Genomic DNA, 13,098 nt, shown 5'->3' with positions numbered 1-13,098 from the left:
CTGCTTTTGGTGGGTATTTGGACCTTCTTCACTTCTCCTGGTCCTGTTTTTACAGGTCCTTCTCAAAAAATTAGCATATTGTGACAAAGTTCATTATTTTCTATAATGTAATGATGAAAATTTAACATTCATATATTTTAGATTCATTGCACACTAACTGAAATATTTCAGGTCTTTTATTGTCTTAATACGGATGATTTTGGCATACAGCTCATGAAAACCCAAAATTCCTATCTCACAAAATTAGCATATTTCATCCGACCAATAAAAGAAAAGTGTTTTTAATACAAACAACGTCAACCTTCAAATAATCATGTACAGTTATGCACTCAATACTTGGTCGGGAATCCTTTTGCAGAAATGACTGCTTCAATGCGGCGTGGCATGGAGGCAATCAGCCTGTGGCACTGCTGAGGTCTTATGGAGGCCCAGGATGCTTCGATAGCGGCCTTTAGCTCATCCAGAGTGTTGGGTCTTGAGTCTCTCAACGTTCTCTTCACAATATCCCACAGATTCTCTATGGGGTTCAGGTCAGGAGAGTTGGCAGGCCAATTGAGCACAGTGATACCATGGTCAGTAAACCATTTACCAGTGGTTTTGGCACTGTGAGCAGGTGCCAGATCGTGCTAAAAAATGAAATCTTCATCTCCATAAAGCTTTTCAGCAGATGGAAGCATGAAGTGCTCCAAAATCTCCTGATAGCTAGCTGCATTGACCCTGCCCTTGATAAAACACAGTGGACCAATACCAGCAGCTGACACAGCACCCCAGACCATCACTGACTGTGGGTACTTGACACTGGGTTTCTGGCATTTTCCTTCTCCCCAGTCTTCCTCCAGACTCTGGCACCTTGATTTCTGAATGACATGCAGAATTTGCTTTCATCCGAAAAAAGTACTTTGGACCACTGAGCAACAGTCCAGTGCTGCTTCTCTGTAGCCCAGGTCTGGGGAATGCGGCACCTGTAGCCCATTTCCTGCACACGTCTGTGCACGGTGGCTCTGGATGTTTCTACTCCAGACTCAGTCCACTGCTTCCGCAGGTCCCCCAAGGTCTGGAATCGGCCCTTCTCCACAATCTTCCTCAGGGTCCGGTCACCTCTTCTCGTTGTGCAGCGTTTTCTGCCACACTTTTTCCTTCCCACAGACTTCCCACTGAGGTGCCTTGATACAGCACTCTGGGAACAGCCTATTCGTTCAGAAGTTTCTTTCTGTGTCTTACCCTCTTGCTTGAGGGTGTCAATAGTGGCCTTCTGGACAGCAGTCAGGTCGGCAGTCTTACCCATGATTGGGGTTTTGAGTGATGAACCAGGCTGGGAGTTTTAAAGGCCTCAGGAATCTTTTGCAGGTGTTTACAGTTAACTCGTTGATTCAGATGATTAGGTTCATAGCTCGTTTAGAGACCCTTTTAATAATATGCTAATTTTGTGAGATAGGAATTTTGGGTTTTCATGAGCTGTATGCCAAAATCATCCGTATTAAGACAATAAAAGACCTGAAATATTTCAGTTAGTGTGCAATGAATCTAAAATATATGAATGTCAAATTTTCATCATTACATTATGGAAAATAATTAACTTTATCACAATATGCTAATTTTTTGAGAAGGACCTGTATATGTATTTTGTATTTATTAGATGAGGATTGGCCTGCTCACAAAACAAACAAGAAACATAAAAATTATCCACGATTAAGATTAAATGATGGAGACGGCATAAGATTAAATCAAATTTACTTCCTACACCTTTTTTCATACATGTTCACCAACTAAGGCTGTTTGAATGTTGTAGATGTGTATAAGTAAAGAGATGTAATAATGGTGTGTTGGTATTATTTAATTGTTTAATTTGAATTTACGTCCCAGCCAAGAGACATAGTCCTTGCATCGTGTTCTGGGCTGTCCTCTAGGCCCTCTCCCGGTGGGACGTGCCCGGAACACCTCCTGAGGGAGGCGTCTAGGGTGCATCTGAAACATATGCCCGAGCCACCTCAGCTGACTCCTCTCGATGTGGAGGAGCAGTGCTTCTACTCCGAGCTCCTCTTGGACAGCTGAGCTCCTCGTCCTATCTCTAAGGGAGTGCCCAGCCAACCTACAGAGGAAGCTCATTTCAGCCGCTTGTATCCAGGATCTTGTTCTTTCAGTCATGGCCTAAAGTCCATGCCCATATCTGAGGGTAGCAACATAGATTGACCAGTAAATAGAGAGCTTTGCTTTTTTTGTGTGTTTTTAACCGTGTCCTGTCTGGCAGAGTAGCACTCAGAATTATGGTCTGAGTGCCAAGAAAAAGCCCAACAGATTTACTTTCACTAGTGGAGCATTGCAGCTAATGCTTTAAAGCTCTGCTTGATATTAATAAAATAAACTTTATTAGAAACTGCTTTGGGATTATTTCAACTGTTACGGACATCGAGACAGAAAGAAAAGGAAAAAAATAAGAAGCATGAAAGAGAGAGGGGTGGCGCAAAAAGGAAAAGGGGAGAGAAGGAGAAAAGAATGGAGGAGAGAAAGAAGGATGAAGAGAATACAAGTGTTAGGGCTTGCGAGATAGAACCCCAGAATGCAGATGAGCAGGCAGCGTAAGTGAAAAACAATTTAATATAAAACAAAAACTCACTCTCAGAAGAGGCAGGAACAAAAGAATAAACTGACAGGCTTGGCATAAGGCATGATTTGAGAAATGTTTCTGCGATGAATAACTGAACAGGAGTGTATATATGGAGAGTAAACCAGGTGGAGCAAGGAGACAGATTAGCTTGGAGCAGGTGAACCGATAAAGGTAATTAACAGACAGAACACAACATGACAGGGGCAAAACAGAACTTCAAGGATACAAACAAATAGAAAAACTAACTAACTACAAAAACATGAAACCAAAGCATAACCAGAACCCCAATCCAAGTACACAACTAAGCAAAACATGAATACAAAAACTAAAGCATAACCAGGAAAACAAACAGAAACATGATTCAAAATCTAAGAATAATAATAATAAACAAAAGAACGATTCAAAACCTTAATTGTGAAAAACATATAAAGAAAAAACCTGAAACCAAAAACCAAACAACCCCAAATCATAACAACAAGATAACACCCTGCTTGTTTCTACACCGGCAGAAACATTCATATTAACAGCTTTTTTTATCAAAAAGTGCACGGTACTTAGGAATGCAAGATGTATTTAGTGATGAATGCGGCTCAATATAGAACATTTGTGTATCTGTTAACACTTGAATCTAAACACCTGTGGATCTGAATGTGAGCGCAGTTGTGTATACAAGGTTTCTCCATACAAATATGCAGTATTGAGTGTGAGGAGCCACAGACCTGCCCCACTGGACCTGGGACAAATTTGGAGGAGATCCGAGCCTTAGACATCCAAAGGCCCCTCAGAGCACAGAAACCCCAGGAGAACCACCACCAGGAGTACCGTAACCCCCACAGAGAAGAGCAGGGGAGACTCCCAGGGGAACCACCCAGCAGCCACAGTGCAGAAACCCCAGGGAGCTGCAGCGACAAGGCCACAAGCACCGCTGGCAGCTGTCTACGCCCGAGCAGATCCAGCCATGGACCCAGAGACCTGAGACCCCGGGACATATCCGCAAGCAGAGGCCCAACAGAGCCCAGGGGTCCATGCCCCGGCAAGTAGCCCCCAGGAGTGAGCCGGCACACACCAAAACACCCAGCCCCGGACACCGAGAACTAAAAGTGCACCAGCAGGCAGAGACATCAACCACCGGCAGGTAGTTTGGAGGGGAGGAAATAGGCCCCACATTTGAGCTTTGCCTTTTTAGCTCAGCTCTCTCTTCAACACAACGGACCAGGGCAGCGTCCACATTAATGCGGTGGCCACATGATCCATCTGTCAATCTCCCGCTCCATTCTCCCCTCACTCATGAACAAGACCCCGAGGTACTTGAACTCCTCCACTTGCGGCAGGAACCATCCTCCAATCCGGAGAGGGCAAGCCATCATGTTTTCCATCAAGTCCATGTCCTCGGACTTACAGGTCCTTCTCAAAAAATTAGCATATTGTGACAAAGTTCATTATTTTCTATAATGTAATGATGAAAATTTAACATTCATATATTTTAGATTCATTGCACACTAACTGAAATATTTCAGGTCTTTTATTGTCTTAATACGGATGATTTTGGCATACAGCTCATGAAAACCCAAAATTCCTATCTCACAAAATTAGCATATTTCATCCGACCAATAAAAGAAAAGTGTTTTTAATACAAACAACGTCAACCTTCAAATAATCATGTACAGTTATGCACTCAATACTTGGTCGGGAATCCTTTTGCAGAAATGACTGCTTCAATGCGGCGTGGCATGGAGGCAATCAGCCTGTGGCACTGCTGAGGTCTTATGGAGGCCCAGGATGCTTCGATAGCGGCCTTTAGCTCATCCAGAGTGTTGGGTCTTGAGTCTCTCAACGTTCTCTTCACAATATCCCACAGATTCTCTATGGGGTTCAGGTCAGGAGAGTTGGCAGGCCAATTGAGCACAGTGATACCATGGTCAGTAAACCATTTACCAGTGGTTTTGGCACTGTGAGCAGGTGCCAGATCGTGCTAAAAAATGAAATCTTCATCTCCATAAAGCTTTTCAGCAGATGGAAGCATGAAGTGCTCCAAAATCTCCTGATAGCTAGCTGCATTGACCCTGCCCTTGATAAAACACAGTGGACCAATACCAGCAGCTGACACAGCACCCCAGACCATCACTGACTGTGGGTACTTGACACTGGGTTTCTGGCATTTTCCTTCTCCCCAGTCTTCCTCCAGACTCTGGCACCTTGATTTCTGAATGACATGCAGAATTTGCTTTCATCCGAAAAAAGTACTTTGGACCACTGAGCAACAGTCCAGTGCTGCTTCTCTGTAGCCCAGGTCTGGGGAATGCGGCACCTGTAGCCCATTTCCTGCACACGTCTGTGCACGGTGGCTCTGGATGTTTCTACTCCAGACTCAGTCCACTGCTTCCGCAGGTCCCCCAAGGTCTGGAATCGGCCCTTCTCCACAATCTTCCTCAGGGTCCGGTCACCTCTTCTCGTTGTGCAGCGTTTTCTGCCACACTTTTTCCTTCCCACAGACTTCCCACTGAGGTGCCTTGATACAGCACTCTGGGAACAGCCTATTCGTTCAGAAGTTTCTTTCTGTGTCTTACCCTCTTGCTTGAGGGTGTCAATAGTGGCCTTCTGGACAGCAGTCAGGTCGGCAGTCTTACCCATGATTGGGGTTTTGAGTGATGAACCAGGCTGGGAGTTTTAAAGGCCTCAGGAATCTTTTGCAGGTGTTTACAGTTAACTCGTTGATTCAGATGATTAGGTTCATAGCTCGTTTAGAGACCCTTTTAATAATATGCTAATTTTGTGAGATAGGAATTTTGGGTTTTCATGAGCTGTATGCCAAAATCATCCGTATTAAGACAATAAAAGACCTGAAATATTTCAGTTAGTGTGCAATGAATCTAAAATATATGAATGTCAAATTTTCATCATTACATTATGGAAAATAATTAACTTTATCACAATATGCTAATTTTTTGAGAAGGACCTGTAGAGGGGCTGCTCCTCATCTCTGCCGCTTCGCACTTGGCTGTGAACCACCTCTGGGAAAATGAGAAACGAGATCCACTGGTCTCCAAATCAGACTCCCTCTGGCCCTTAACTGCAGCTAGAAATCTTGTCCATGGAAATAATGAACAGGACAGTTGACAAAGTGCAGCCCTGCTGGAGTCCAACATGCACCGAGAACAGGTCCCACTTAATGTTGGCAATACGAACCAAACTCCTGCTCCACTTGTACAGAGACCAGATGTGATGTGGTGTTTATATTCTGCACCGAGGAACATGTTATGTTTTGACATTTTGGCCACTTTTGGTAAATTGTCTAAATATAAATTAATAAAACAAATCATAGAAACATTTTCTGCAATCAGCAGTTTGTTGCCAGTATAATAGTTAGAAAATTCTAGTTTATTTCTGTATTTTTATTCATCCATCATCTCAGCTTGTTATTGTTGAAGGACGAAGACAAAACAAAACTAATACCCCTATCATTGTATTGTGTATCTACATTCATTTATCTACTTCTTCATTTCAGTCGCATAGGAAGATATGTTGCTATAGAGAAACAATACTCTTACATCACCTTGCTGCACTGACAATGAAGCATTAACAATATGATCACAACATAAGCCAGACTGCCGCAGAATGTTTTGAACATGTAAAAAGAAATCCAGCATGTGTCACGGCTCTCATTTGCCATGAATGCAGCCCATGTGCGCCTCTCTTTCAGAGATCCTTTATTTTCCTCTCGTTTACACCCAGAAATACATGTTTTTCAACATGTCACCATCCATTGTAAAATAGGAAACAGTATTACAGTAGCATAACTGCAGAACTCCAGAAGTGTTCTACCAGGTATTTCTGGTTAAATGTCCTTAGTTTGATTTGTATTGAACGTGTCCTTTGGTCCAATGATTTCAAATATTGGAACCAGAATGAATGTAAATTAGTTATCTTTAGGGGAAATGTTAATTATAAATCGTGCAGAACATATTCATAGCCTGATGCCATGTAGTGTGCAATTTAGGGATTGTGAAATCAGATTTTTATAACTTAATGCAAATCACATATTTATTCTCAAATTTCGTACATAAGAAATAATCCCCCTCATAATTATCATTATTATTATATAATCTGTTTGTTCCTATTTCTGTTGTGACCTATTGGCAATGAAAGCCATCCTTGGCCGCTGTCCATGCCAAGTCAAGGGAAATAACTCTCTTAGTGCCCCTTATCTCGCTTTCTCCATGCTCCACCCATTGCTCTCCCATTCTTCTGTAGTAATGAGTATCTACTCAATTTAGTTCAATTTCTCTCCAAAGGGGAATAAATCCAGCATAGTCCTTTTGATAAAATAACCTGCAGATCCCTGGCCTTTTGCTCAGTGACCTTAATTGACCGGAAATTGTATTTGTCTCTCTCCGCCCTGTGACAAAACTGGTGTCCAGCAGGATTTGTCCTCCATGATCAGTACAATGACCTTTGTCTCATATGTGTCTCCTTTTCTTCCCCTTTCAGCTGCTCCTAAAGGTCCTAAACTCTTCATGACCCCCACTAGGGCAAAGGTTGGGGATACAGTCCGCATCTCTGTGCAAGGATTCCAGGTAGGATTTCCTGGGGTTTTACATAAATGGCCAGACTTGGTATAGGCAAGTATTTTGCACATTGCCAGTAAAGTCCATTTAGAGTTCCAATGTAGGAGTCAAAAAGTTGAGCATATACATATTTTTCATTCTAATGCTCATAAAACTTTAATTTTGACAAAATTGGGTTTCAAATTATAATTTTATTATTTCAGGATTCTTGGTTATGAAGACAAACATTGTATTTATATCAAACTGTTTGCATCATCTGTGAAACCAAACAGAAGTGCCTTAAATCTTTCTGAGGTCCACAGACGGTGAGACGTGTGGTAACTATCAAGCAGTTTGATAGATGTAGATGAAAAAGTGTTTAATTTTCATTGTGTGCAGTTAAAAAAAGATGGTAACAATGAAATGGTGAAGATGACAATTTTTTATATAAACTAATTGTTGACAATATCAGAAAATCTTTATTTGCTGTTTTATGATTAAAACCTTATGCAATAAAACTTAATCTAATGAAGACAAAAATCTTATTTAGGTGTGACTAGGCCCTATTTCATGTGTTTTAAGGATCACCAACAAAACACCTCTGCATCTCTCCATGATGTGTTTGGTCACTGTCATATTATCCCATATTGATAAAAATGACTTTGTGCCACTTCCATACTCTGCTAAATAGCCCCTGGTGTGACTGACCTGGGAATGTTCTGTTTGACAGTAATGCCACACCAAAATCAGTTAACCAAACCCAGTCAGGTGAAGAAAATAGGAGTAATCCTTAAATAGAACACACAGATGACAAATCTCCTTTGAGACTTCCCAAACACTGTTCAGTAATCACAAGTCAGATGTCGCGTTTGATTTATATTCCTCTTTTATGAGAAGAGATTAATATTCCATACTGTTGTTGGTTTAGGGCACTGAGCTATTGGCTGCACAGATTTATACATGCGTGTGTGTTTGCTTAGTGACCTTGGGATTCTTTTAAAGCATCTCTTTGAGCAGAGTCAAGATTGGTTGTACCAAACAGGCTCGGCCGTGAAACAAATCCACATTGGACATTCAGCAGCCTGGGCATTACATATGCAGACTGATCAAGAAGAATATTTCCCTTATGCTTCACTGGATGTAGGTTTTAGAATTTCACAAGTAGATAAAGTTTTGTGCCATAACTAATAACTTTACATTCAGCCTTTCAGATAAAATTCTTCCTTGCCAAGTTCGGCCCTGATGCTGTACTTTTTAAATTATTTTTTCCTCTATTTTTGAAAAAAAAATCAGTGGAATTCCTATCAAAAATGCTGTAATCCCTGGTGTATGTCAGCAGGTTTTAATAAAGTTGAGGTTAACTCAAAATTTAAAAGAAGAAGAATTAGAGCATGGCTAAGTGTCTGAGTTCCCATCATCAGTCGATGGGTGGATGGATGGATGGATGGATGGATTCATAGATAAAATGGATTTGCATAGGTTTATTTTTAAAAGATAAAATATAATTCGATTTTGTGAGAATTCGAACTATGATGCATGCAAACAAATAATGAACACACCAATGCAGATGGCTAAAAATTCCTCATCTAAATGTAAGCTGTACTGTTGCATTGTAAAAAAAACAAATTGCCCCAACTACCTTTTTATCACGGTCAACCATGGCACAGAGAGGATCTGGGAAAAGCTGTTGTAAAGTTAAGCATTGATTATTAATGCATGTTGTTAACTTCCCACTGCATTAAGGGGAATCGGAGCCTGTATAATTCATGTGTGCTTTGATTTCAATCTCTTCGATGAGACTCACAGTCTGTCTCTGAGCTGCCTTCTTTATCTTTGTTCTTCTCTTCCTCCCTTTGTTTTGTCTCAATCTTCCAATGGGTGTTGATAGAATGAGGTATTTCCTGAGCCACTCTTCACCTGGACACGGGTGGGAGGCCGCCTACTGGATGGCAGTGCCGAGCGTGAGGGGAAGGAGCTGATTCTGGAGAGAGTGCCAGCAGAGCTTAATGGCTCTATGTATCGCTGTACAGCCCAGAATCCTTTGGGTTCCACAGATACGCATACTCGTCTCATAGTGTTTGGTAAGTATGCTTACGTCTGCAACATAATCCAGCCCTGGTCTGAAGGATTTGCTACACTAGCACTTAAATCGACATAACATTCAGTTCTGTTTAATTATTTAACATAAAAAATAGTGAACGTTTCTTTAATCTTACAGTTGTGTCCACAAGAATTATCTAGAATTGTACAATTATGCAGTTAAACAAAACAGCTCATACTTATGCAGTTTCATTTCCTTTTTGTACAGTTACTTTAATAAAAACTTAATTTATTTGAGATTCATGTGACCACATTAAAATATAAATCATTGATGCAACTGAATGTGTGAATAATAAGAGATTGTTTTTTAATTGGCTCATACATACAAACATATTTAGGGACTATCCTATTCAATTCAGTTTATTTATATAGCGCCAATTCACAACACATGTTGTCTCAAGGCACTTCACAAAAGTCAGGTACATACATTCCAATTAATCCTAACAATTGAACAGTGCAGTCAGATTCAGTTATTTATTCAAATTGGATAAAAGGTTTTTCTGTCTAAGGAAACCCAGCAGATTGCATCCAGTCAGTGACTTGCAGCATTCACTCCTCCTGGATCAGCATGTAGAGACAGTGGACAGTCACTGGCGTTGACTTTGCAGCAATCCTTCATACTGAGCATGCATGTAGTGACAGTGGAGAGGAAAAACTCCCTTTTAACAGGAAGAAACCTCCAGCAGAACCAGGCTCAGTGTGAGCGGCCATCTGCCATGACCGACTGGGGGTTTGAGAGAACAGAGAAGAGACACAAAAAGAATACAGAAGCACTGACCCAGGAGTCCTTTCTATGGGAAGGAAAAGTAAATGTTAGTGGATGTAGCTCCTTTAGTTGTTTCATCTAGAAAGAAAGAACAGATAAACTTTCAGACTCTAATCTTGAAAACTGGCTCAAAGAGAGCACAAATAATTAGTTACAGTAAAAGCTCAGTCAATTGCCATGTCTAGGAGAGAGAAACGGTTAAACATTAAAAGACAGGGCCTCGTGGGTCATCGGTAGAGGGTGAGCATTAAGTTGTTGCCAGCAGAAGCTTGGACAATGCCCCTCTCCAGAAAGGTGTCAGTGGTAGACACAGAGTCAGGCCAGGTGTAGCTTCTAGGAAGAGAAAAGAGAGGGAACAATTGTATCTTTTTTTTATTTTCTAAAAAATGTATTTGAGCAGAGTTTAAAGTATCTTGCCAATTCAAAAATTACTGAGTGGGTCTAATAATCACACACTGTAAAAGGTAAAGAGTCACTTTAGGGAGGCATTTTGCTAGGAAGAGCACTAAAGTCTATTTAACACCCTGATGCATTCTCCATTGTCATTGGCTACGTGCATAGTATGGCCCATCTCTCTGTCTGCTTCTTGTAGATTGCTTCCACTTACACTTAGGGGAAGTAAATGGTGATTAAGTGACCTTGGCACTATCCCCCGAGGGTTAAAAATGAGACATTTCTCTCTCCCCTAGGGTTGAAGAAATGTTTGGAGACTTTGCTTTCTTTGCCAGGTCTTCAAAATACACAATCTAAAATATATATATAAAAAAATACATATTGACAGCTTTGTTTAGAGGCCTTCTACCTAAAAGCAGAATTTACATATTGATAATTTGCATCTTTAGCTGCTCTGACTGATAATATGATCTTAGAAAACTATAAAATGAGTCCGGACAAATGCAGTCTGGCAACGACAAAAAAACAGACACAGACTTTACTCTGATGCAGACGCCCGCACAGATATGTATACTTAAGCAAATTTGTTGGGTGCGGTAAACACATGGGTGCACACTGACAGTAGACATATTAATTTCACCAGGTTTCTCTAAAGAGCTGTTGTGTTAATGTGGCTGAAGTGAGACCAAAGTACTTTCACATTGTGCTTTACATGTACCTTCCATCTACTTATATGCAAAGTTAAACATCTAAAAATAGCTCACAGAGTGGAATTAAAGAGTGGTCATTAACACTCTGCAAACCCTCCCGGTGCCTCTTTTGCAATTACTTTATCCCTGCAAGAACATTGAAAATACATTGTCAGAGTGTGTTGTGCAGGTTAGACGTTGATGCAGTCTATTAAAGTAGATGATCAAAATCTCCTACCATACCTGGTGGCCCTTAGTTGTTTTTCATTGCTCTTGCTTGTTCTTGAAAGTGTTCTGGTAGTTTTGTTGCAGTGCTTTGTGCTCCCAGGTCCATTAACTAGCTTCGGTCTTCGTAATGACAGATGTGCCTTTTAGTGTGTACTTCTACAACTTTGGAATTTAGCTCCATTAGTGAAAAATAAGTTTTATCAGAGAATGCAATGCAGTTTTTGTCCTTTGTTTTTTTTCTTCTACACATTTTCTAAAAATAATTCCATTCTTCTTTTTACTGAAGTACTCGGTATCTCTATAGCAACTGCAGTATTTGATTGTTCCATTTCTCTTTTTAACAGAAAATCCAAGCATGATGAAAAACACGCAGAATCCGAACAGTAAGTATTTTAGCCCTCAAGATAACAAATCTGAATGTGTGGATGTGTTCATGTATGGAGTAGGCACAGCATAGTAAAGGTACAATTTATGAAAAGGCTTTGCCACATATAAATTGCTTGTGAGCAATTAGGCTTAGACGGTGTTCATAAGTGGCCAAAAGGCCCCTTCAGTGAATAACCGTGCATGTCACTGTTGGGCCCGTTTCTGGCTTCTCAGATTATCATATGTAAAGTGAGGAATTGTGAGGAGATGTGACAACAGCCTCTCCGTTTCTCAATCTTTCTGTCTTTCCTTTTCCACTCTAACATGTGCTCACTTTTGTTCCACTAGTGCCATTCTACAATGTATTTTGCTGCTTCAACCATTTCTATTTGTTCGTTCTCTACTGTTAACGTCTTACTTTTTTTTCATTTCCTATTCTTTATTCCCTCCTTATTTTTTCCATTTTCTCCTCTTAGCTCACAGTCTCTGATTTGATGTAGATTTTTACTCACTCAGACCTTAAGAGGAGTGTAGATCATGCTTTAGTGTGGAAAAAACATTCAGCTTTCGAAAAGTAACCAGAGTTTTCAGCCTTAACAGATGGACCTCTGAAGCATGAAGTGTTTCACAACTCACCAAGACGGAAATTAGAGTGCGACCCTATAGAGATAGCAATCAGAGCTCTGGTACAGTGGTAAGAAAACCTGAGTGAACTTTTACAAAAGACTCTTTAATGGCTTATCTAGATTAGTAAAACTAATTTCTACCCACATCCCAGCTATACTGTAAAACCCACTCACAGCTAGATTTTTGTTTTAAGTCAGAAACCATGTAATCTACATTCATTTGTTTGTGAAATGGCTGTACAGTCAACACATGCTAAGCACCTACATAGTCTGGTCTCCCTCAGCCATTATAAAAGTGGGACAAAAGATAGACATGTGCATTTTCAAAAAGTGTTACAGAGCAGTTTGCCCACAGAGTCTAAGTAATTTGAAAACGTGGTGAGTTTACATGATACAACTGTAATGAGTGTAACCAGGCTGCCACCAACAAGAGGAGTAGAGACAGACACATTTTTAGTATAGATAATACAGTATATTAAGCAACTGCTTGTTATAGCCTAAAACGGTTATTATTGTAAAACCACTGTTAGATTTCACTCGAGTTCTGCTAACCCTTCATAAAGTGCTGTGAAATATATGACAAATTTTCATTCTGATGATATTATAAAACACTCTTTTGTCACAGTTCAGAACAAGAAAGACTTTGTTGTTATTCTCCCATATAATTGTAATGAAACACATACCTTCACAATTGTCCAATGAATCAATGCTGTTGAGCACTGTAGACATCTCCCTCATTTTCAAAAACTGACCAAGCATATTTAATGTTTCATTATATTTT

The 13,098-nt window shown here is 40.4% G+C and overlaps 1 protein-coding gene across 1 annotated transcript in view; it reads left to right on the top strand.

Annotated features, from left to right (window-relative positions):
- The window catches only part of LOC124856613 (immunoglobulin superfamily member 21-like), a 248,988-nt gene that overhangs the window by 225,097 nt on the left and 10,793 nt on the right, over positions 1 to 13,098 (top strand). Inside the window, exons 7-9 of the mRNA XM_047347252.1 lie at positions 7,094 to 7,179; positions 9,038 to 9,230; positions 11,670 to 11,708. Of these exons, the coding sequence (XP_047203208.1) occupies positions 7,094 to 7,179; positions 9,038 to 9,230; positions 11,670 to 11,708 (318 nt within the window). The remainder of the gene's footprint in view (positions 1 to 7,093; positions 7,180 to 9,037; positions 9,231 to 11,669; positions 11,709 to 13,098) is intronic.

This window comes from Girardinichthys multiradiatus, chromosome 20 (genome assembly GCF_021462225.1).
Source record: "Girardinichthys multiradiatus isolate DD_20200921_A chromosome 20, DD_fGirMul_XY1, whole genome shotgun sequence".
In the NCBI taxonomy this organism is placed as follows: Eukaryota; Metazoa; Chordata; class Actinopteri; order Cyprinodontiformes; family Goodeidae; genus Girardinichthys; species Girardinichthys multiradiatus.
Note: the sequence above shows the minus strand (reverse complement) of the source record. Positions and strands in the feature narration are given on the sequence as shown.